At 42.7% G+C, this 26,733-nt stretch overlaps 1 protein-coding gene across 6 annotated transcripts in view; it reads right to left on the reverse strand.

Moving 5' to 3' along the window:
- TPK1 (thiamin pyrophosphokinase 1) overlaps positions 1–26,733 on the reverse strand; it is an 831,917-nt gene that overhangs the window by 771,864 nt on the left and 33,320 nt on the right. For 2 of the 6 annotated variants that reach the window (XM_029589573.1, XM_029589574.1), the window contains exon 3: positions 18,262–18,290. The exons of the other annotated variants lie outside the window; for them this stretch is intronic. In XM_029589573.1, the coding sequence (XP_029445433.1) occupies positions 18,262–18,290 (29 nt within the window). The remainder of the gene's footprint in view (positions 1–18,261; positions 18,291–26,733) is intronic. 6 annotated transcript variants of the gene reach the window in all.

A 26,733-nucleotide genomic window follows, 5' to 3' on the forward strand; every position in this document is an offset into this window, starting at 1 on the left:
GAGTCTAGTAACAAATCCATCGACACCGCTTAAGACACTCAAAAACAATAAAACACAATAAAAAAAAAAGCGATACAGAGATGATCGAGAAAATGTAATGATGTGGGACACATAAAACCTGTCAGAAAAAAAAATAGAAATTTTTAAATACCTGTCGGAGGGCCGCGTGAGTCCAGGCGGCGGCGGGAGCCGGGTGGTCGCGTGTTAAATCTAGGCCGCGGGCGGGTGGGCGCCTGTTCCAGGCGGCAGCGGCAGCGGGGGGACACGCGTTAGTTCGAGACGGTCGGTGGGCAGCGGGTGGTCGAGTGTTAAATCTAGGCCGGGTCCGCACAGGCTCGCATTCATTCACTGCCGGTGGGGGCTGCCGGGGCAGCCCCCACCGGCAGTGAATGAATGCGACCCCTGCGATTCGGCGCTCAAGGCAGTCACATGCCGTGACGTCACGGCATGTGACTGCCTTGAGCGCCGAATCGCAGGGGTCACACAGGCGCGCATTCATTCACTGCCGGTGGGGGCTGCCGGGGCAGCCCCCACCGGCAGTGAATGAATGCGACCCCTGCGATTCGGCGCTCAAGGCAGTCACATGCCGTGACGTCACGGCATGTGACTGCCTTGAGCGCCGAATCGCAGGGGTCGCACAGGCGCGCATTCATTCACTGCCGGTGGGGGCTGCCCCGGCAGCCCCCACCGGCAGTGAATGAATGCTGTGACTGCCTTGAGCGCCGAATCGCAGGGGTCGCACAGGCGCGCATTCATTCAGGCGGAGCCGGCAGCTTTCGCCGCCGGCTCCTCCGCCTGGATGAATGAATGCGCGCCTCTGCGGACCCGGCCTAGATTTAACATGCGACCACCCGCCGCCCACCGACCGTCTCGAACTAACGCGTGTCCCCCCGCCGCCGCTGCCGCTTGGAACAGGCGCCCACCCGACTGCGGCCTAGATTTAACACGCGACCACCCGGCTCCCGCCGCCGCCTGGACCCACGCGGCCCTCTGACAGGTATTTAAAAATTTTTTTTTTGAACACTCAGGTTTTTACATATTTTGGTATTTTTTTTTTTCACTTCATGGTGCCTGTCATTTCAAATGTCATTTGAAATGACATTTGAAATGACAGGTACCAGCGCACCCTGGTTACTGTATAGGCGCTGTATTAAGCGCCTATACAGTAAAATGGGTTACGCGGGCATAACCCTTCCCTACCGCTTTAAAGCCGCGGCATGCATTTGCATGCGATTAGAGGAGAGTATCGGGAGTTAGTGAAGAGAACTGTGCGTGTGGGGAGGAAGGGTGCGCCTGACACTGCCGCACTGTTATTACCGCGGCCTTACAGGATCGACCCGTATGTGATTTTTATTTTCTGCTTTTTGGCACTTCAAAGTGGATTACAGAAATTAAGGGTGTATTTCTTAGAAGATACAAGATATGATTATATACACAAGACTGAGATTCTAATTTACAGTTTATTATCTTTACTTACATCAGTTGCCTTTCTGGATATTCTTATTTCGATTTCTGATGGTCTTTTTCTGAATTTAAAATTCAAAAAGCATACAGATAAAACTATTTCACTACATTAAAGTGGTGGTCGCCCCAGGACTATAGGGAGATGTCTGGAGTTTCACTACTATGCAGCAAATTATGAATTCTGACTTCACAACATGGATGCTTGATCTTTATTTCAACAGAAATACATAGAAGATGAACTTTGACCAGAATCTCAATATATTGCTGAATTATCTGGTTTGCCAACACAGCTGTTTAACAAGGCCCCTCTGAAAGAGCAACTTCTCTCCACAAATAGAACTGAACTAAGACAATACAGGCCAGGTGTGTGTGTGTAAGAGCAGATCTAAGACCTGCAGGAGAGTTCAGTTTTGCCTGGAAGTCGGTTTTATCAGAAATGTCTGTGAACTCCAGTTTCTCTCACGGCTCCGCAACTCAAGACATCTCCACTGGTAAGACAGATGGTAATCTTCGCAAATTATGGGGATAGTCAGCAAAGTTTATAAATAATATCCTAAGCAAGTCAAAGTTATTCTGATTTGTATTACTCTGAATTCAACTATAAATGCTAACTTTATTAATTATAAGTATATGCTGTTAAAAATTGTAAGATTATTTACTTACCTAGCATACTGTAAGATGTTGTTTTATTCTAAGTAGTAAATCTGAAGTGTCCAAGAAGAAAAAAGTCTGATTCTGAGATAAACAGTATTCCTTTCTTGGGCTTCTCGGGTCGTATAATAAAGGTAAATAAGTGGTAATCTTCAGTAGCACTGTCACTCAGAGAGAAGGGGGAGGAAAGTGGGCTGTAACTCACAGGCTTAAAAGGATACCCTTATAATTCTTAAAAGGACATTATACAATAACATTCCTGTGGGCTAGTTCTTTAGATTAAATTGACTTTGTTGTGCTCTGACTATATTGTGCAGGGTCAACGAATGACAGAATTTTTTTTGCAATGTCCTGGCAAGAAAATTAGAGCTGCCTTCAAGAGGATGCTATTTATTAACGGTAATCTTATTTTTCCCATGACATTCCCAATGATTCAGATACATTCACTTGTGTCTTTCCATATTTGGGTCATACTGGGGCTGTATGCAGCATCGTTAAAAAGCATTGGTTGGTTCTTGCCCCTTATGGTATTTTTCAAAGACTCTCCTTGTTTTGGTTTTCATCAAGAGTGTAATATAAAGGGTATTCTGATGTGTTCGGACTTGCATCCCCCCTATTCAAAGCATTGCAGCTATCTGTGGGCTAATCATCCTGTAAAATCAGCATAGTAATTTTGCATTAATTGCAGAAGGTGTTGTGTTTAACTTTGTACTAGGTGGGTTGTGTCAGCTTCAGTTCACTTAAAGGTTCATTGAAATATACAATTTTGACCAAGAGTGCCTAAACCTTTGCACCCAACTGTATGCAGCCACTAGGTAGTATTGTGAAACAATTTTGCTACAATGTCACCTATATTGTGACAAGACACAGAGTGGACCCTTGGGTCGATGTAAGGAGGAGTACTGTGAGGTGGCTCTCTCCCCCATGGCAGGCTGCAGGTCAATGATAGAGCAAGAGTAGTCAGAGTTTGAGCTATGGTCATGGAAGGCAGCAGGCAAAGGCGAAGTCCATGTCTGGCCCATGGTTGAAGCAGGCAACATGCAAAAACGTAGTCAAAGTTCAAACAGGGGCGTGACAGGTGGCAGACAAGGTGAGGTCAGTGTCCAGTCTGAGGTCAGCAAGTGAAGATCAAAGCCAAGGAGGCGAAGTCCAAGGAGACATGGACAAGGCAAGAAGGCAGGACTGGACAGGAGGGCTGGCACACGACAAGGAGAAACAAGGCAGGAGGACTGGCACACAGCAAGGCAGGGACCCAGGAACACAAAGCAACTAGCACGGCAGGCAGGAGCTCAGAAGAATACCTGTTGCTGAGGCGCTGGGTGGTAGTACCGAACTTCCTTTTATACTGGAGTAGAGATGACATCAGTCAGGGCCCACCGGAAGTGCTGGCTGCATGGCCTATAAAAGGGCTTCAGGAGGTGCAGGTAGTTCCAACCAAGCCCTAGGATGCAGCATGTTGCAGGGAACTATGCTAGGAGTGTCTGCAGACAAGGAGTGTTTCATGTATGCCACTGATATTCCAATTTACCTACTTTAAGAAATAATGTATTATTCTACTCTTAATGCTTTGAATGAGTGTTTAACAGCAATATAAAGGTGAAGGTTGGCCAGTAAGTTAAAAAAGTAATGGCAACAAAATAAAGATTTCGAGGATAAAAGCTTTTAAAGTACTAGATAATGTGTCCCCTAGGTTATTGAGGACATCTCAAGCACTCCAAAAGCAGAAGTATGGAATCCAAGGGTGTTTTTAGATTCTACTGTTAATGCGCTTGCTTTTCAAATTGCTTTGCATGTATAACACACCTGTTTTGTGTGCATACATCAGGCTTTGAAAATCAACAGGGGGGGGGGGGGGGCTGCATTTTACAGACACTTTTACCTGTTCTCGCAAGAGGTGATCTGGGGGCATAGTCAGGACAGGGAAAGAATTTATGCAGCACATGCTTTTGATTTTCAAAAAGTATAAAAATAAATTTGCACACAGATAGTAGCATCCTGCTTGGAGGAGGTGTAACTATCTGTGCATAGGTCCACGCATACCAGGACAACCTGTGAACTTTAAAAGCAGACTTAAAAATCATAGAAGTTCACTTTGAATAATCAAGTTAAAGTCCATGGGTAAAAAGTTTGATGTACCCACAGACTTTAGCTCTGCCTGGGCCATTTGAAAAGTACCCTCAGTACGAAGACACATATTCCTCATACTGCTACTCGTACTTTTACAAAATTGCAACTTGTGTGTCAGTTAGTCTGTTGTTAGAAAAGAGTGCTTTTTAAACTGTGCTTTCTCTCATGATTTCCCTCCTAGATTACTGGAATGCCGTTTTTATGGGTTTACAAAAAAAAAATAAAAAAAATCAACATATAAATTACTGTTAGTGCAGAATGCTGCTGCTGCGAGAGAACAACTCCCTTACTGTGCTAACGTCACTGGTTACCAATGATGGCAAAGGCAAAGGTTAAGCTTCTGCCACTTATTAGATAGAGGACTACAGGCAAATGGCTCATATATTCCTTGCAGGAAACTAAGATCCAGCCAGGATGCACTGCTGAATGTTCTCTCTCTACAGGAGCTGCAACGTGTAAAGTTAAGAGGCAGAGCCTTTTTGGGTTGCTGCAACCTTCTTTGGAACAGGCTTCCAAAAAAAAGCCAGATGGGAGGAGAATTACCTTTCATTTAAAAAAAAAAATCTGTAAAAAAAAAAAGCTTTTTTTTTTTTTTTTTTTTTAAATTATAAATAATTATAAATGTATCTTGCTTGGAAGCCTTTTGATAGTGATGGGGCATGTTTGTGCATTTTGGTGTGTAGGTATTTATTTGGTTTGGGGGCTCATGTGCTTATTTTTATTAATCTGGAGGGATTTTGTTTTGGGTGGGGTCATGTACTATTATCAGTTCATTTTTTAATACTTTAAGGTCCAGTCTGATATGAGGTTTGTCATGGTTTAATACCGGTGGCTGACCAGGGGACTCTGTGTTATTGGGTTCTTCTGCTATGTTCAGTTGATATATTTAAGTGCATACATTTATATTCATGTAACTTTTTTTGTTTTGAGGATTTGACTGGTGTTACACTTTTATGCATTTATTTTTTCTATTTCATTTCATATTCTAATTCTGTTCTAATTTTCTTGCATTTTGTTATATATCACTTTCAGCATGTTTTACTTGGAAAAATAGTCTATAAATTTGTAAAATTAAAATGCATAAATATGAGGGGTCAGTGATGTGTCAAAACTATATCGGAATTTGGTCCTACAGATGAGATGTGCATCTCCCGAAAATACTCTCAGCTAATTGTTGTGTCCATAATATACTGAATGCAACACTGAAAAAAGTAAACTGGGAACCATTAGAGTTGATTGCTATGAGAAAAAGGGACTTAACAATGTGCCTCTGCCTTTCCTTTGTCTGACAATAACTGTACAACACTTTAATAGAATGGTTAAAGGATTAAAAAATATTTCATGAGAAACAAAATGATAAAGGGATTCAAGACCCGTCAGAAAAACACAAAAGAATCTGACATTTTCTAATTATCATCAACCCTCAAGTGTATAGAGAAATATTAATGAAGCTGTTGTTGCTCGAGTCTTATTCTCCACAGACAATTCAATGCGCTACTAGGAAATGAACATTATGTATGCCTGGAAGTCAAACAATAAACACAATAAAAATCAATGAGGTTGAGGGAAGTTCCATTTCTTAAAAGCAGTTGCTATCTTTGCCATTCTTCATACTTCACTGGAAAAGTTCCATGGGTTATAAATTCCTGCCTGCTCTTAAGCTACGGATATCAAATTCTGCACCTCACTTAATGTTCAGTTAAAGTTTTTTTTTTATATATATAGTATCAGTGATGTAAACGCTAGATCGGGGTTCCCAACCTTTTGGGAGCATGGACCCCTTTTTCAACCTCCAAAATCTCCCCAGATTCTCATACATTTCTCTTTCTTTTGCATGCAGTTATATGCCATATATGGAAAAATGAATGTAATAAAAAGAAATGATATGCACACCAAAATCATTCAGTTTCTTTAAAAAAAAAAAAAAAAGACACTCGGTCTCCTATCTTGCTACCCCTTATCCATGGCCCCTTTTCGAATGTCCACCTCATATGTTTAATAAGATCTCATGGAAATGCTCTTCAGGAAATATCCATTCACAATATGGTTCTCAGCTTCGACTCCCATCGGCTAAAAGATTTTGACATGTAAGATTACAAAATTGTTCTTTTTCAATGACAGCCCCTAAATTATGCAATGACCTCCCTCTGTTTATTAGAGAGGAAACTGATGTGATGTAATTTCGGCGTCAGATAAAAACATGGCTAATGGTAACTGAGCTTCCGAATTAAATCTGGGAGCAATTTTTAACCTCAGGATATGACTATGTTTGAAAGATTAGTAAACATCTGGTGGTAAAAGGATGACAATTAATTTTTATGTTTGATATTTGTTTTGTAAATGTTTTAATTTTATATTTTGTTTGTTTTTTTTTATTTTACTCATGTACATTGCTTTGAAAAATTTTGTAATAGAAACTGGAAAACGATTAATACATTTTTATAAATAAATGTAGCTCCCACCCCTTGGTATCTTTCTGAGTGCATACTCTTCTGCCCTCTATGTCTTCTTCAGCTCCCATGTCCCCTTCCCTGTCCCTCTCCTCTTGCCTTCTCCCATGTCCATTTCTCCAGCCCCCCCCCCCCCCTGCACCCTCTTCCTCCTGACCTCCACCCATGGCCCCTTACCTTGTGTTCTCTCTCCTGCCCTCTGACCCTCATCTTCTCGCCCCTTTTTCCCCTCACCCTTCACCCCCTTCCTGAGCACTGCCCATTTTGGCCCCTTCCCAAGTGCCTTCCCTCTTGCTGTGTATTTCCTGTGTCCCTGTCCCTTCCCATCCAATCTCTTCCGCCCACGGCCTATTCACTCCTGTCCACTTCCTTTTACTCACGGCCCTTTCTTGAGTGCTGCTCCCTCCCCACGATACCTTTCCTCCTGTTCTTTGCCCCCCTTCCTCTCCCTGTCCTCCCTCTTCTGGCCTCCAGAACCACCTTTCATCCCCCCTTTGAACCATGTGGCCCTTACTCCATCCTCACCCTATGACCCCCTTCCAGTGCTGGCCCCCATTCCACTGAATTCCCATAGACAAGTTCTGGTACCCCACTTTTTTTTTCTTTATTCAGTCAGGCTCTCGGCTCCTTCAGATTTTATTCAGCATGGGACCACGCTGGCAGCAGCAGCAGCAGCCCTCCTCCGTTTCTCAGCGCCCTGCTCCTCGCTCTTCTTCGTGCGGGACCAGCCTTTCACTGGCAGCACACTCTCCCAGACTTCGGGTGGCAGGAGCCGGCTCTCAGTGGCATCCCCTCCTTTTGGCGCCCTGCTCTCCTTGCTCTTCTCAAGGTGCGGCCATGTTTTCCGCGACGGCACACTTTCGCAAGAACTCTCCTTGTAGCTGGAGCCTGCTCTCAGCAGGGGGACCTGATCCTCCCTCATCCCAAAGCAGGAGCAGGGTTTTTAATCTCAACACTCCTCTTCTCTCTACATCGACTGGATCTCTTGCCAGCAACTGGCCCTGCTCCTTCCCTTTTCAGCAGCGCAGGGCTGGGCACTTCTGCACCGCGCAGTGCTCAATGCTGCAGTCAGGCAATGGGAAGCAGCTTTCGTGCAGAGCCCGCCTCTTCTCCTGGGCAGTTGCGCTTCCAGCGGGACCCCTGCAAAAGTCTCATGGACCCCTAAGGAGTCTGCAGACTACAGGTTGGGAACCACTGGACTGGATAAAATCTGATTATCAAATGTTGAAAAAAGGCAAAAGGTTGAATGTTTGGGACAGGAATCCAGCGCTTTTACTTTTTAAGCGTACATGCAATGATGTCTTCATTTCTTTTACCAGGTCCCTTTAAAGCAAGTTTTAAGCCCTTTTAAACTGCAAAGTTAACTGTCAGATTCAGGTATACAGTAAATAGACTGTAAGTGTCCTTCTCAAGTAGAAATGAAATTTATTGATTTCATACATTTTAGTTATTTTAATGTCATTTGATAAAGAGAATCAGGTGGTAGGTGGTTTTAACTCACATGATGATTTTGAACACGTCAGTCAATAAAGAAACGCGAGGAGGCAGGCCCTCAGACAATGCCAGAAGAGTACTTAACTTTACCCACAAGGCTGTGACATCATAGAATTCTTTTCCCTCCTACTCTCGCTTAATGCCGAAAAGCACGGTGGAATGGGAATTCTTGTTTAAAGAGAGAGTCTGAATTTTGGTTGCAGATTCCTCAACTGGGTTTACACACGCTATATCAGATCTCCTAAAACTAGAAATTTTGATTAAAAGTGCACTCTCTGCTAGTTTTGGGCTGAACCACACAACTAGGTAAGGATGCCACTTGTCTCCTCCCATATTTTCCTTCTCTGCCAAATCTCTGTCACAGCTTATCAAGGACAGCCCAGACAATTCCAGGATCAAAGTAGGCAATTCCATTCACAAATGTGATCTCCACATAAGGTATTACACCCAGGGGCGTATTGTGGGAAAATAGTGGCCCGGGGGATTTTTCTCCATACTGGCCCATGGGTACCCAAATACATATACAATATAATTTACATATAATTTACATATATATGTACACACCCCTATATTTCGGAATGGTCCTCCCATATCAACACAGTACTATTTGCCAACACTCAAAGAATAACAACCCCACCTATGAAAAAGAATACCACAAATATTACACCAGAATCTAAAATATCAATACACCTCCTATCAGGAAAACAGAACAGGCCAAGCTACTTCAGATCCCTACAGAGAAACCACATGCTAAAAGAATGCTTCATCTCAGTCTTTGCATGCAGAACACAAACTCTCACCAAATACAGAATACAAAATGAAGGAGCATAAATGACAAAAACTGAAATGGAAACTCCAAGAAGCCAGACTCTATGTATTAACAATAGAAAAATAGAACCACCATTCCTCATTTTTTTATCTTATTTATTTATTTTATTTATGATTGACTCACAATTTATTTATTGTGGCTATAGGCTTGCTGTTGTTCCTTAATTCCAATTGTTTCTAAAATGTTCAATGGTTTATATGCACCGTTTATTGTATCGCCTCCTAGCGAAAGTTAAGTTCTTTGTAAACCGGTGTGATCTATATCCTTTATAGGAATATCGGTATATAAAAATTCTAAATAAATAAATAAATAAATAAAAACAAATAAAATCAAGAAACATAAAGCATCAGTTATAATAGTAAAACCATAATAAAAGAATATTTTAAAACTATTGATAAATAGAATTTTTATTAATTAAAATCATATACATTTTTTACAATGTCCCAAACATTAATAAAATATTTCAAAACAGCACATATATCAAATTACATTCAATAATTAAAACTAATAAGGATTTAAAAAAGCCCCTGCTGTCCATACGTGGGAGCTCTTTATTTCCAGTCACCCTGATATTATCGAGGATTAGGAGGTTATCCTCTCTCTCTCTCACACATACTCATATGTCCATTCTCTCTCACACATACACTGTCACATACATACACATTCATGCTCTTATATCCACCATAACTTCTCGCTCTCACTGACACTGACACACTCTCAGGCTCTAAGACACTCCCCCTCCACACCCACACACAACACACAAACTCTTACTCCCTTGGATTTTCTCATACACACTCATGCTATCACACTCACACACACACACACTGACCCCCAGGCAGGCTCCCATTCATTTTCACACCACTCCCTCCCCATCCCCCAGGCATGCACGGTCACTGATGCCGCATGGCTATTGGGGAGGCGCCGATTGCTGCTACTGACACTGAAGCCCATTCTGCTGCCTCCTCTGTGCAAGCCCCGTGGGCTTCCATTTTCTCCATGCTGATCTCGTACATTGTGAGATCCGCATAGAGAAAGTGCTATTCTTGCACATTCCCAAAGATTACATGTGCCAATCACTAAAAAGTAATTTATTTTTTTTTTACCTTTGCTGGCTGATCTTAGTTTTCTAATCGGTTGGTCACAGGCTTTTTTTTTTCCACCTTCCCTTTCTTATTTTTTTGCCAATTCCTTTTATATTGTCTTTTGCTCTATTTCTTTTCTCTCCATCTTCTTCCCTCAAACACACACTCAGGTTCTCATTCTCACATGCTTTCTCTCTCTTCACACACACAGCTTCTCACTGTCACATGCTGTCTCTCATACAATCATTCATACACACAGGCTCTCACTCTCACATGCTCTCTCTCATACAATCATTCATACACACAGTCTCTCACTGGCACATGCTATGTGACTCTCACACACACAGGCTCTCTCTCACTCCCACATGCTGTCTTACTCAAGCACAGGCTCTCACTGTCACATGCTCTCTCTCTCACACACACACACAAACATTCAGATCCTCATTCCCACTCGCACACACACACTCTACAGACCCTCAGCCTCTCTCTCACCTCTGGGCCTCCTCTTCGCGGGTCGCCGCAGGATGGGCTCTGCAGCGGCCCTGATCTTCTCGGGCCGCGGCGGCCCTGCTACTGGGCCTCTTCCTCTTTTTGGGCTGAGGCGGCCCTGTTACCGGGCCTCTTCCTCTTCTCGACCCGTAAACACTGCTCCTCTTCTGCATGCGCTGATGCTCCTCCTTCTTCCTGCCCACACGGCTCCGGCAACATTTACTTCCGGGGCCGCACAGGCAGGAAGGAGGAGGAGCATCAGCGCGTTTAAACACGATCTTTTTCTTCGGGCCGTGGTGACCTCACCACGGCCCTGCTGATCTGCCTGCTATATACGTGTTGCTGCTCAGCGGTCGCATAAGCCTCCTTGCGCCCGGGGGCATTGGCTCCCCTCGGGATACCACTGCTCGCGGCGCCCCCTAATACTTTGGTTGGAAATTTTATAATACAAAAAAAAAAAAAAAAATCACGTGACAGGAGTGACCGGCCCACCGGGGGAAGCCCGATCCCCCAATAGGTCAATCCACCCCTGATTACACCAATCTAAAGGTTATATTCCTCCATCTACTGAAACTCTGGAGAGGATTTAGAATAGATTTTAGATTTAAAAGCAAAAATGCAAAGATAAGATTTCTCTATTACATATGCCTTCCTGAAGGTATTTTTAAGTCAAAACTCCCTCTTAAATGAGTATTCAAAGCTTTACTATATTTGGGTGCTGGTCTTTCCCCAGTAAATTTTATTATTTTGTACATTTTTTTCCCTTTTCATTTTAATCACTTTGAGGTGAAATTTCAAATCCATTCACCTATATAAACAGGTTTTCTGTGCATGAATAGCCTGGGGCTCAGTGTGTTGCAGTCGGACACTGCTGGCGAGGTGGTGGACCCTTGGGCCGGCCTACCTAGGGTGACAGGGTAGGCCGGGAGGCGGAGCCACAGGCTAGAGGTGTTCACCCGGGAACCAGGAACCCCAGGAGCCCGTAGGGCACTGGGACCTCGGGACTTGCAGTAGTGACTGAGAGTCCAGAAGCAGAGATAGGCGTAGGCCGGGACCAGAGTAAACAGTAATGATAGGAAGTCCAAGGTAGCCGGGAAGCAGAGGACCGGCTGTACAGGCCGAGGGCCAGCTGAAGGCAGGGCAGCGGGCGGCAGCGGAATCTGTAGCAAACCAGAGGCTGAAGCAGGCTGTAAGCTGAAGCGGAGTCTGTAGCAAACCGGAGGCTGAAGCGGAAGCAGACTGGGGTCAGAGGCTGGCTGCAGGCTGAAGCGGAGTCGGAAGCAAGCCAGAGTCAGAGGCAGGCAGCAGGCTGAAGCGGAGTCGGAAGCAAACCGGAGTCAGAGGCAGGCAGCAGGCTGAAGCGGAGTCGAAAGCAGGCCGGGGTCAGAAGCTGGAACCGTGGAGATCACCAGGAACGCAACTAAGAACAACTATGCAGTTGTGAACCTCGTTGCAAGGCAATGAGAGAGAGTTTGAGCGCCGGTTATATCGGGACTTGGGCATGACGTCAGCAGCACGGGCGGGGCCAGGCTTCCGGGAGTTGAGCTCGCGAGACGGAGGAGAAGCAGGCACGTAATGGCGGCCGCCACGTGGAGTGAGAGACGCCCCCGGGGTCCAGAACGGGCGGAACGCGGCGATTCCTGAAGCGGAGGTAGGCAGGGTTGAGTCCTAAGCGGGGGGAAGCGGTGGAGACCGCAACACAGTGTACATATAATTATCTGAGTAATCAAATTTTGCACATACTTTTGCATGCACTGGAGTGGAATTCGGACTTACGCACGTTGTACTATAAAAAGTAAGGTGCATGAGTTAACGCACACAAGTTATGCCCTCAAAAGAGCAGGCGTATCTTTGTGTGGGTGAGTTTATGCAAGTAGCAAGCCACTTAGCTGGGATTCTCAAAGTGAACTTATGTGCATAAATTCACTTTGAAAATGTAGGGGAAGTCTACATGTAACTTTTACATGCAGACTCTACCGCTACCCACACAATGATCAACATTACCCTCCCTCTGGGGATTACTTTGGCAATGCTCTGGAATTCATTTCCAGAGGATGTGGTTAAGGCAGTGTAGCTGGGTTTAAAAATGACTTGGATAAGTTACTGGCGGAGAAGTCCATAAACTGCTATTAATCAATAAGGAATAGCCACTGCTTATAGCCGGCATTAGTAGCATGGGATTTGTTTAATGTTTGGGTACTTGCCAGGTGCTTGTGACTTGGACTGGCCACTGTTGGAGACAGGATACTGGGCTTGATGGACCCTCTTATGTTTTTATGATCTTCTGTAATGCATAAAATTGTCATGCTAATAATGTTATCTGGATCAGATTCTGACTTGCATGGCCTTAACGTTCCCAAAATATTAGCCCAGGTTTAAGGAGGAATTGGCATGCTGGTGCTTGGGTTCATGGATTGGACAAAATAGATATAGCCCCTATAATTCTCTTTTTATTTTTACATTGCCATACCAAATGCATTTGATCCTAGGAGGCCGGATCACTGCAGATCGCTAACCTGTATACCCGCTTCCTTAATCTGCCCCTTTTCCTATGCCATAAAGTATTTTCCGTGTTAACTTATCCACTTACGTTTTTTATGCCTCTATTCCTACCTCTTCCCTTCATTATTTTCCCTCTGTCTTATGTTCTGTTCATATAGTCTCAGGTGTAGAAAAATATATATTTTATAATTAGCCATGAGTCAAAAATTAAAAAAAAAAAAGAGAAATTTTCTTCATTATAGCTTTTTTTTTTGTTTGGCTTTTTCCTCTTTTTTTTTTTATTTGTTTTGTGATTGGGGAGAAGAGTTTTGCTTCTGTGACTTTTTTTTTTTTTTGCTATTCTCTGTTTTCCTTTTGCTCCAACTTCTCTCTCTCTCTCTTTCCTACTTGAGTAGCCCTGTGGCACACTTGCTTTCTATTATAAATGCTCCTTGCTAGTTCTCTCAGTAGTGCCAAAGGTCCCGGGGGTTCTGTTCCCCAGATAATGTCTGTCCCTCTTCGCCCTTCTTCACAATTAGCACCAGTGATGCCATCGCCACTCGCTTCTTAGTAGCACGAGAACTGGGGGTGCCACTCAAAGAGAAAATTCATGAAATACAAATCTATCTAAATGTTCTGCAAAGACAGACAAGACATGGTACCTAAAGACCACCAAAACGCATGCAACATATCAAACACTGTGAAATTAAACTAGAATATTTATTTACAGAACATGAAACAATTAAGCAAATCAGCTTCACTTTTACCATATTACAAGTAAAATAGAATGTTCTATTGAACCACTATTGATCATAATAATAAAACAGCAAGACCACAGGAATAAGATAAGGCAGGTGCTATTCACTTTTAGACACTAGCAGTCACTAGTGCTTACTGATCCCAGACCTGAGGGGGAACGAAGGAAAACTGACCACATGAAGAGCAAAACCTCGGGCCCCTGTAGTGCAGCATGTTAGTTATTCCAGGCTTCCAGGTTAGTCCTCAGCTGAACAAAAGAAAATCCTCTGCTAAACAAAAACCAAGGGCTGAAGGCTGAATTTCAAAGATTTCCTTTGAAAACCAAGAACAGTTCCCCCAGGATAAGAAATCATCTAAGGGAATTTTAGGAAAGGACACGGGGAATCTGATTTCACACTAAGGCAAAGTGACCTGCACCCTGCAGCTGGATGTCGGCTTCACATCTGTCTCTGGTCCCCCTTTCAGGGTTTTGCTGGTACAGGAAGTGACAGAACTGAATCCTGGCAGCATACTATATAAAAATTGGATACCACCTGCATACCACTCCCTAACAAAGAGGGTCACATTCAGCTCTAAGTCCAAAACATGCAAGACATTAATTTAACTATAGATGACAAAGTATTATTCAGCTGGAACTTGCAAGTAGTTGCTAAATATTAAAAGCCCAGATTTTAAAGGCCTTGCACATGTAAATTTTGGGCGTTATGCATGTGGCCAGGCCATGCGCGCACTCGGGCGGATTTTAAATGCCCTACCCACGTAAATCCGGCCGGATTTACGCGAGCAGGGCCCTCGCGTGCCTATTTTGTATAGGCCGCCGGCGCGCACAGAGCCCCGGGACGCGCGTAAGTCCCGGGGCTTTTAAAAAGGGGTGTGTCGGGGGCGTCGCCAAATGACGCAGCGTTTCGGGGGCGTGACGCGGCGTTTGGGGGGCGGGCCCGGGGGCGTTCCGGGGGCGTGGACACGCCCTGGAACAGCCCCCGGGTCGGGTCTTGGCGCGCCAGCAGTCCGCTGGCTTGCGCGGATTTACGTCTGCCTCCAGTAGGCGTAAATCCATGGATAAAAGTAGGGGGGGGTTAGATAGGGCCAGGGGGGTGGGTTAGGTAGGGGAAGGAGAGGGGAGGGAACGGAGGCAGGCTGCGCGGCTCGGCGCGCGCAGGCTGCCCAAAATCGGCAGCCTTGTGCACGCCGATCCCAGATTTTATAAGATACGCGTGGCTACGTGCGTATCTTATAAAATCCAGCATACATTTGTTTGCGCCTGGTGCGTGAACAAAAGTATGCGATCGCGCTATTTTTTAAAATCTACCCCACTGCGTGCATTTTCTAAAGGGCCCAGCCACGCGCGTAACCACTGATATGTGCCAAAGTGCCGGGCCTAAAGAAAGGAGCAGGCCGGGACAGCATCATTAGTTGCTGTCCTGGGGAAGCACGTGCCGGCAGCCGGCTGGAGTGCATAAAATACTTCTGTTCCGGAGGAGCAGTAAGTATGGAAACAAAAAAAATAGGGGATAGTTAGATTTAGATTAGGGGTCGGGGAGGCAAGGAGAGAGGAAAAGGTAGGAAGGGGTAGGGATAGGGAAGTTCCCTCCAACTCCGCTTCTTAATTGGGAGCAGACCGGGAGGGAACTGGCCTAGGCCCGATCGCATCGCCGCGTGTACTTAATAAAATCCCCACCCCACGCGCACGGGTCGCAGGCCACCCGCACATGCGGATGTTAAAATCCGGCACCCATGTGCGCACAGATATCACATTTTATAACATACGCGCATTGCCGCACGCTAGTTATAAAATCCGCACGTCCGTGCACGTGCGCCGGGAACCACTCTCCTTTTAATATCTACCCGACTGCATTACTCTGAATAAACTTTCAGCCATGGAAACTTCAATACTGCTACTACAGACTTTGGTCTTGTCAAACAGGGAACTAAATACACAAGAAGCTCAAAACTGTTACGCCAACATCACAATCCTTAGTATTACACTAGGGGAGGGGGGCACAGAGAGAAATTCAGAAGCTCTGCATCAGTGTCTTCGCAGACCACTACCTTCCAGTAAAGAACAGAAGATAATCTTTTTCCTTTTCTCTCATCCCTGTGACTGTGTTCACCAGACAGAGTAGCTTTACTAGTAGCAAATGGCCACCAGAGTTGATCAGCAGGGCTGACATTTAGACAGGTGCAGGTCCTCGGATGAATCAGCTAGAGCAAGGTCCGTTGCCAACTATGGTGCGTTCCCAATGAGCCTGAATAGCATTTGGGTGGCGCTAATCCCAACCACCTGATACAGACTTGCGACTGCCCTCCTCCATGCACACAAAATATAGCCGACCTCAGCAAGCACGCTTTCATTTTTCCTTCCATCTTTCTCGAGTAAGTACTCTCTCAGCCTCTAAACTTCCCAATGCTGCTCATTGCTTCTTGTCTAAACCAAAAGGCTAATAACACTGGCCCCCTTTTCTCCAGTCATCTGTGTGGTGAGTCATGGTGCATCTGGTCTGACTTCTGGGGGATGGGTGACGGAGCAAAATGCTGAGCTGGCAGGTGGCATGGACAGCTGATAACACAACCTTTTCTGCCACGCAGGTCAACACAAGAGATGTGACTGAGAATATTATCTCCTTCCTCCACAGAGCCCCCCCCCTTTCAAAGCATGGGGCCTAGGATAACTGACATGATTTGTCCCCACTTAAGGACAGTCCTGTTAATCCATCCCATTGATTCAAAATCAGGACCGTTCTCTCCCTGTCAACAGGCTGGAAAGACTTGTGCTACTTAATTCTTCCAGTCTAAAGCACTCAGCTGGTTCTTGCAAGGAGATATTTTCGGGTTAACATACTCTAACAGAAATATAATAAATATTTCACAATAAGCTATCACCTGAACTAGTTACCAGCATTTCTCTGGGCTACACTCACTCCCATTCAAGCTCCCACAATACAGATTCATTTACTGTGTGTGCAGCCACCTCCTTCCTTAACTTGTAAGTAAGCACAAGAGTGACACAGACTCAGCAGCAAGTGTCTCTCAGCCTAGGAAGCTCTCCAGTGGCTAAAATAAAAAACTGAAGTACAGAACACTTCTGAAAGATCAAAAATTCAGAGAAGTCTTTAAATGGTGTAATTTGCAGCAGGAGGTAGGGGAGCTGGAGGGCAGAATAAGCTCAGCAAAATAAACCTAGGGCAGCACAATTCATGGACTTTCATCATGTTAAAATTAATTCCATGAATTGGAATTATTCAAATAAACGCCATGCTTGTGATCAAACCTGAGCTCGTGATTGTAATCAGGACTATTTTCACTACCCCAAACAACAAGATGGTATTAAAAGTAATGCTGAGTATTACTGCTCCTGTTATAGTCCCACTCCTGAGGATGAAATGGCATCCTCCCACGTCGTACCTTAAACAGAAACACATGTCTTGCTTGCAGAGCTAACAATCACCGCTCATACTTCTTTCTATACTAATATTAGACAAGTGCAGCACTGTAGAGATTTCAATTACCCCAATATTGACTGGGTAAGACATCAGGACATGCTAGAAGGATAAAGTTCCTGGATGGAATAAATGACAGTTTTATGGAGCAATGGGTTCTGGAACTGACGAGAGAGGGAGCAATTTTAGATCTAATTCTCAGTGGAGCGCAGGATTTGCTGAGAGAGGTAATGGTGGTGGGGCTGCTTGGCAATAGTGATCATAATATGAAATTTGAATTAATGACTGGAAGGGGGACAGTAAGTAAATCCACCGCTCTAGCACCACTTTCAAAAGGAAAACTTTGATAAAATGAGAAAAATAGATTTAAAAAAAAAAAAAAAAACCAAAAATAAAAACCTGAAAGGTGCAGCTAGAAAAGTAAAATGATGCAACAGGTGTGGGCATTGTTAAAAAAAATACCATCTTAGAAACACAGTCCAGATGTATTCCATGCATCAAGAAAGGTGGAAGGAAAGTCAAACAATTGTCAGCATGGCTAAAAAGTGAGGTGAAAGAGGCAATTTTAACCAAAAGATCTTTATTCAAAAATTGGAAGAAGGATCCATCAGAAGAACATAGCATAAAGCATAAGCACTGGCAAGTTAAAGGTAAGACATTGATAAGACAGGCTAAGAGAATTTGAAAAGAAGTTGGCTGTAGAGGCAAAAACTCACAATAAATACTTTTTTTTAAATATATCCGAAGCAAAAAGCCTGCGAGGCAGTCAGTTGGACCGTTAGATGATCGATGGATTAAAGGAGCAATTGGGGAAGGTAAGGCCATCTCGGAAAGATTAAACAATTTCTTTGCTTCAGTATTTACTGAAGAGGATGTTGGGGAGATACTCGTTCCGAAGACAGTTTTCAAGAGTAATGATTCAGATGAACTGAACCAAATCACGGTGAACCTGCAAGACGTGGTAGGCCAGACTGACAAATTGAAGAGTAGCAAATCACCTGGACCAGATGGTATACACCCCAGGGTTCTGAAAGAAATAGAAAATGAAATTTCAGACCTATTTCAATTAATTTGTAGCCTATCGTTAAAATAATTTATTTAACAGCTTTTCTATACCGATATTCGTGGCTACATCATATCAGTTTACAATGAACTTAATGGAAATACAATAAACAGGGAAGGGAAAAACAGGGGAGCAGGAGGAGAAGTTAAGGATGAGTATTTATATACTAATGTACTTAGGACGAGGAGTACCGGAAAAAAAGGAAAGAAGTATTTAACTTATAAGGAAAACTGTAAAGGACATTATATATAATAACATGGACAACTGGGGAGGAGGGAAATTCACAGTATACAGAATACACAGAAGGGATGGGAGTGTATCCTATTCCGGGGTATGCCTGTTTAAAAAGCCATGTCTTTATTTATTTATTTTATTTATTTAAACATTTTTATATACCGGCATTAGTTGTGGACATCATGCCGGTTTACAGCAAAACTGGTAAAGTTTGGAAATTACATTTTAACAGGGAATTAAAAACTGGGAGGAGGGTAACAAGAAATAGGATAGAAGAGAAGTAACAGTAACATTAACATTAACATGGTTTTTATTTAGTTTTTATTTTAAATTTAAGGGTACAAGGCTCTAAGTGGAATTCAGTAGGCATGGAGTTCCATGCAGGGTGGGGGGGGGGGGCTTGCAACAGATAGGGCTCGCTCTCTCGTGGAGGTAAGGTGAGTGGTCTTTGGGGAGGGCGTATACAAGGTGCCTTTGTAGGCTGTTCTGGTGGGTCGGTTGGAGGAGAGGAAGCGGAGGGAGTTGTCGAGCCAGTGTATATTGGGGTTGTGTAGGGTTTTGTGGATAATAGTGTGGGTTTTGAAGAGAATGCGAAAGGAGATAGGGAGCCAATGGAGTTCTTTGAGGACAGGGGTGATGTGGTCAGATTTGCGGGTATTGGTAAGAATTCTAGCCGCTGCATTCTGCAGCATTTGAAGCGGTTTGATGGTAGAGTACCAGAGGCCTAGGAGTAAGGAGTTACAATAGTCCATTTTGGAACAAATGGTTGCTTGTATGACTGTGCGGAAGTCATGGGCGTGGAGTAGGGGTTTAAGTTTTTTAAGGACATGGAGCTTGTTGTACCTGAAGACTGGAGGGTGGCCAATATAACCCCGATATTTAAAAAGGGCTCCAAGGGTGATCCAGGAAACTATAGACCAGTGAATCTGACTTCAGTGCAGGGAAAAATCATGGAAACTGTAATAAAACATGGTTTAATGGGACACAGCTAGCATGGATTTACCGAAGGGAAGTCTTGCCTCACAAATCTCCTACATTTTTTGAAGGGCTGAATAAACACGTGGATAAAGGTGAACCACTAGATTTGGTGTATTTGGATTTTCAGAAGGTGTGCTACAAAGTCCCACATGAGACGCTTCTAAGAAAACTAAAAAGTCATGGGATAGGAGGCGATGTCCTTTTGTGGCTTGCAAGCTGGTTAAGAGACAGGAAACAGAGAGTAGGATTAAATGGTCAGTTTTTACAGTGAAAAAGGTAAACAGTGGAGTGCCCCAGGGATCTGTACCTGGACAGATGCTTTTTAATATGTTTATAAATGATCTGGAAAGGAGTACGATGAGTGAGGTGATTAAATTTGCGGATGACACAAAATCACGCAAAGAAGAAAAATCTCAAGTGGATTGTGATGAATTACAGGAGGACATTATGAGACTGGAAGATTGGGCTTCCAAACGGCAGATGAAATTTAAAGTGGACAAGTGCAAAGTGATGCATATAGGGAAAAATAACCCTTGCTGTAGTTACATAATGTTAGGTTCTATCTTAGGAGTTACCACTCAGGAAAGAGATTTAGGCATCATAGTGGATAATACATTGAAATAGTCAGCTCAGTGTATTGTGGTGATCAAAAAGCAAACATAATGTTAGGAATTATTAGGAAAGGAATGGCAAATAATATGATGGATGTTATAATGCCTTCATGGTGAGACCACACCTTGAGTACTGTGTGCAATTCTGGTCGCTGCATGTCAAAAAAGATATAGTTGCACTAGAGAAAGTGCAGAGAAGGGGCATGGAACAGCTGCCCTATGAGGAAATCCTAAGGAAGTTAGGGCTATTTAGTTTGGAGAAAAGATGACTGAGGGGGAATATGGCAGAGGTCCACAAAATCATGAAAGGACTTGAATAAGTTAATGTAAATTGGTTATTTACTCTCTCAGATTATAGAAGGACTAGGGGGCACTCCATGAAGTTAGCAAGTAGCTCATTTAAAACAAACTAAAGAAAGTTCTTTTTCACTTAGCACATAATTAAGCTCTGGAATTCATTGGCAGAGGATGTAGTTACAGCAGTTAGTGTAACTGGGTTTAAAAAAGGTTTGGATAAGTTCCTAGAGGAAAAATCCATAAACTGCTATTAATTAATAAGAAATAGTAGCTTGAGATTTATTTGTTTGAGTACTTGCAACTTGGATTAGCCACTGTTGGAAACAGGATACTTTGCTTGATAGATCCTTGGTCTGATCCAGTAAGGCATATCTTATGTTCTTATGTTAAAGAAAGCCCCTGCGCTTTCAGTCTAGTCAGAACACAGACAAAGGAAATAAGAGGTTTCCAGAAATTTGTTTTACATTTAAATCTGGCCTTCCACTTCTTATTTTAAGATGGGAGAGAGAGGGATTTTATCAAGGACTTTACCTAACAGTCACAAAATGGAAGAAAACATACAATAAAATCAGGCTCACTGCTTGGAGGAAGTAAATTGGTGAGATCCCATTTCTGAAGAGTCACTAATATCGACTTCACATCAAAATGTTAAAATTCTCTTCTTTTCCCCTCTTATAAAACAGCATGCATTTACTCATGATGAGCCAATTGTGTTAAAGAAGGAGTGTTCTGAACAAAAGAAATTTCACCCCATGCACTTCTCAAAGGCCCATTTTAAAAAGTTCGAAAATGGGTACAACTTTCAATATTTTATGTAGTTCACTAGTTATTTGTAGATAGAGAATGAGAGTCTCTTAAAAGAAAAAAAAACAATAAGGGATCAAACTGAATCAGAGATCAGATATTATTTGAAAGACAAATGCACAGGGCTTTCGACTGTGCAAACAATTTGGGAGGCGGAGAATGTGGGATTACTGCTAAAAAGAAAAAATAAACAATCCATAAGAGTGTTCAGGAAAGGAGCCATCTAATATCAATGGTAGAGATTTGTAGGGTTTGCCTGCAGTACATTTTCTTGGCTGGTGACCCAATAACAGTAGGTTATAAATACTTGTACTCCACGGGAGGGCCCAGGAGGAAATATCAGCAGAAGCATCTTCAGCCCAATGGGGGCCTTATAAGGAAATGATGATTGGCCTGGGGCAGACAGGAACACAGGGAATGTAGGCATGTTAGTTTCAAGCAAGGCCTGGGGGGAGAGAAAGAGGGCTTCAGGAAGAGGAGGAAGGGTGAGGTTTGCAACTTGGTGGGGGGATGGAAATGCTGGGGTGGAGAAGAGTGAGAGGTCTGCACCAGAACATGGGACTGCGGGCAAAGCAGTCCAATAGTTCAATCCTTTTTTTTTTTTCAACAGATCTCATTTAGTAGTGTGGAGAGGAAGATTTCAATCTCTAATTAATTGGCGTAAGAGCAGCCACATGGTGCAATTTTACATTATTTAACATCTGTTAGCCTCCCTTTTTGAATACTATTGAGCTTTTCAGCTTTCAATGCAGTGCTATGCCAACAACTTACAAATTCATTGCCCTTTGTCTAGTAACCCAGCAGACTCTATTAGGACCCTAAATTTCTATCCAACTGCCATAGCCAAATGGAAACAGAGATTCTTTGGGTCAGAAAAGCTACATTGGATTAGGATTTTTTTTTTTATACATCAAAGAAACTTTGCTGAGAACAATGTTAAGACGACAAACATTACCACCACAAAGAATATTTGATAATTAAGAAGGAAAAAGAAAAACCTAACGTAGCCTAAAAATCCTAATGCGACCCACCAAACTCTTGGAGAAGACACAGCCATAGTGCAGATGGATTCCTGGCCTGCTCTATCACTCAAAAAATTTTAAAAGATGAAAAGGCTCATAAAATAAATATTTCACATCTCTATATTTAATTATACATTTTGCATGGAAAAATTAAACTAGAACAATGTTCCTAACTGAAGGACTCAAAACTTCAACAGTAAAAGTCTTTTCTTCTTAGACTGCATGACTTTGGCCATACATGGAATCATTCGCATCATCAAATAAAAAAAAAAGGAAGTTACCTTATGATGAAAAAGCAGTCTAAAGATAATCTTTATCAGAATCACAACAAGATAAACTTATTAATGTGAATGGAACCACCTCTTCATCCTCAGGTTTCTGCAACTAAAGCCATCAAAGTTCAACACATTGAAGGAAGTTTGAGGCATCAAATCTTTTGAGAAATTGTCCCAAGTTTTCTTAACAAAAGGTGGAAGATAGTATACTCGTGATACACGAGGTAAAGCATTTTCAGGCATCTTAAGAATTTCCATCAGAAATTTCCTAAACAAGTCTATAGGTATCACCAATTTCAACCTTTCTAAGAAGAAATGTCTGACCAGGGAACTAAATGACTATTGTATAGCATCCACTTTAAATTCCACTTCATGCAACCTATTTATGTTGAGAAAAAAATCTCTCTTAAAGTTCTGATTAGCTGGATCAGCCTCCTGTTGAGCCAAAAATTGACCAAATTTTAGGGACAGTGTAGCAATAGCCTCATATGTCCCTTCTAAGATAATAACTTGGGGATTTGTTAAAACAAAGCTGGGCATTATGGGTTGTGGCTGCTGTTCCTGGAAACCCCGCAGAGATGTTTGAATTGGGACAACTTTGATCCTCATCATCTCAGTAGGAGCCAAAGCCAGTCCTTGTGCATTTCAGCCATGCTGATGCTATCCCTTCTCCATTCCCACACCTCTCAAACTTCCAGCATTTACTGAAGCCTTTCCCTGCTGATCAAGGGAGAAATATTCATCACAGACAGTGATGTCATTAAGGGGGCCAGCTGTGAAGAAGGTTCACGAAGCTCCAGGCTTAGAGATATCGATATGTCTAGAGGCACCATCAGCACACCTTACCCTGCCGGAGTAACTCAATGATACTTCTCTGGAGCTCTTCAAAAAACTGTCACCATTCCAGACCTCACAACAAAATAGGCAATAGGACCCACTGAAACTTGCCAAGAAGGAAACCACAAAGTAAGTCCGAGCTGTGCCCTTGTTCTTCCCCATAACAATCATAAGAGGAAAAAATAAATAAAAACAAGGCAAAAAAACCACCCAGTAACAGTGGCAAGTCAGCCACGTACAGCCATCTTGACTACCCCTCTCCAGTTCCTGAATTCATAGACTAGTCTTGAAAGAGTAATACATCCCCTTGGGTCTCAGGCTAAGTCTAGATGCGGCCATGGACTTTTTTTCTTGATTTGATGAAACAAGCACAAGGGTAAGGTGCATGGATCGGCAGTTACAACGCAAAAACAAGAGAATAGAGGAAACCTGCAGAAAGCGATGTTATAACCCTAAACCCAAGCCAGACAAACCGGATGGGCCATTTTGGTCTTTTTCTCCTGTTATTTACTATGTTACTATATCTCCATTATTACGAAGGCAACTTGGTTTAAGTTCCATATTGCTCACGTGCTTAAAACTTACCTGATGAACACCCAGCTCAAAAAGTATTACACTAAATGGTCCAATATCAGTTCAACTTTAGCAACTCTTTCTATTGGCCCCAGTATTATGTGCAGACAATGATTTAATATTTACTAGCTGACACCTGTGAAAATTCCCTGGAGGCCCCTATGACTTGCCCTTCCTCCAGCTCTAGTAAAGTCCGCCCTACCTATTCTAAGCCCCAAAACAGCCTACTTAGCCTCATCACTGTCTGCCTTCTACCCCCCTGCAGCCCCAAGAGCAGTACAGCCTGCCTCACACCCCTCAGCCCCAGCTTCTGTCTGCATCTTAATTTTGTTTAGTTGGTAGCAATTACATTTTCTAAGGGAGCAGGGATGTTCAAACTCATCTATAATACTTTTAATCTATTGGTTTATTTTAAATTTGTCAGCGATTCTTCAGAGACTACAATTAATCTATTTATAACTACCTGGTTGCATACTTTATTGATGCTTGTTTTGCACTAATTCCCTGTTATTGTATCCAAAAAAGCAATATGTTGAAAATTTATAGGAAGTGGCATTTTGTTAGATGCTTTCCAACCCTCTGCTGCTGGAAACAATGGAGTATATGGAAGCTGGACTGTGGGAGCTGAAGCCTAGATAGCTCACAGTGTCTTCTAGAGTTCTCTGCTGGGGTTACTGAGAGAAGAATACAGATGGGCTTTCAAGCCCTCTGCTGCATTAAAAAGTTCAAAGGCTGTGAAAGCTCAAACCTAGATAGCTCATGGTGTCATAAGCTGAGGCTGCTTGGAAAAGTATGCAAATGAGCCTTCCAGTTCTCTACTGCTGGAAACAATGTGGGGGCTGCAGAAACTAAAGCCTAGATAGCTTGCAGTGTCCTCTGGGGCTGCTGGAAGAAGTAAGCATAGAAGCCTTAATACTCTGCTGCAGATAGACACCATTTCCTCCTAAGTAAATTATATATAGATATCCAATCCAACAACATCACTGCCTTCAAACATAAATATGATATCCACCGATATACTCAATTCTTAACTTCTATCTTCTCCACCTTTTTCCTAATCTTCCATGTAGAATCCTGCTGTTTTTCAATTCAGTTTTTCAAGACCTTAACCTTCCTAGTAATAGCTTACTCAAGTCATACAATGATGGTCCATTACATTTAAAATGTGATCTCCACAAGCAAAGCCACCCCCACTAGATATAGCGCTCCAGTCCTCAACAGCTGGCTTGCAACCACCCCAATTTCATCCAATGGGAAATTCTACAGACACAGAAGAGACTACTACTACTACTTTCGTCATCAAGTCTCCTTGAAATGGTTTCTCTCCACAGGGAGACAGGGAGCTCTGACCATAACCACTACTATCACAGAAGAATCCATTTCCATTGAGACACACTGTTGAGACATTTTTCACAGTCTACAGAAGTTCTAAACTTCAGGCCTATTACCACAGCTGACACAATCTTCTTTTAAAAAAGAGCCAAAAATGCAAGGTGACACCATAGGTAGTTCAGCAGCATCCTATCATGATCACAATCATCTTGAAACTTAAAACAAGATTCCTTTTTGAGGTTATGTGGTCTATAATCACCTTAACCTACAAATGTATTTATATCGGCAGCTTTGCACATTTCTGAAAAACAAAAAGGCAGCACAGTAACAGCCTAATTTACTTAGAATCTAAAATGGTGAAGGTCGAAAGCCGGAAGGTACATTTAAAAACGTAATAACTTAGGAAGACATGGGTATAACTCAGACATAAAACGTCACAACAAAAAAAAGGCTTCTAATTATTTTGAATGCTTAAACTCTTAAGTTATTTAAAATACTGGTAGTATTGCTGCATTTACAATGATATGAAGGAGGGGAAGAGAGCAAATAAGGTTGAGAAAGTTGTTTCATTTGAAAAAACTAGCAGGCTTTATTTAGGTACTAGCTTTTTAAGCTAGATTTAGAGGGTGACCAGGTCACAAAGAAGTGGACAGAGTAATTGAGTGTAGTAAAAAATATGAGCAATTTGTTTCCTGCTGATAAATTAGACAGCTTCTCAAAGTTACATTTCATGCTGTTTTCACACAAAAGCTAATTTCCTGCTGCTAGTGTTCAAGCTACTTGAACCCCTACCTAATTAATACCATCACTTTTCCTTTATTCTTCAAGAGAAGGTTTAATTTATATTTGCTTACAGTTAGTACCCAATACAGTTAAAAGTCAACTAAGTTTTTCATCTAAAACATACAAAAGTAAGAATGCAAATATATAAAGTAATAACTTCATAATAATTTTTGTGTTGCCAGTAACATGAGAAAACAATTGCAAATCAATTCATGAGCATTATTATTTCAATAAATATATAAATACATACATACATACAAGATTGTAAAATATGTTATAAGTTGTTTAAGTTTGATCCACCACATATCTTCTGTGCAAGGCTGCCCTTGGGATAAGAGGACCAATTGGAGATTTGGGGCACCCAAACTGTAGTAGTAGCCATGCCCAGCCAGACATCTAAGACCATTTCTCATCCTTTGAGAGTGCCAGTGGGAGCTGCAGCAGCAGCCTGTGCACACACATATCAGCACCAGGATAAAAAGTACAATGGAAGAGATTGGAAGGAGAGTGAGCAGGAGAGTCGGAGATCTGCCGGGGAGAGAGAAAAAAATCAGCAGCTTGTCCAGACTGTGATTATTGAAAGAGCTCACTGCGTCTGATGTCATAGAGAGGGCGATGCCGGAAGGGGCCTTCATAAGCGGCCCTTTAGCAGCGTGCAGCT

Source organism: Rhinatrema bivittatum, chromosome 2 (genome assembly GCF_901001135.1).
Source record: "Rhinatrema bivittatum chromosome 2, aRhiBiv1.1, whole genome shotgun sequence".
NCBI lineage: Eukaryota > Metazoa > Chordata > Amphibia > Gymnophiona > Rhinatrematidae > Rhinatrema > Rhinatrema bivittatum.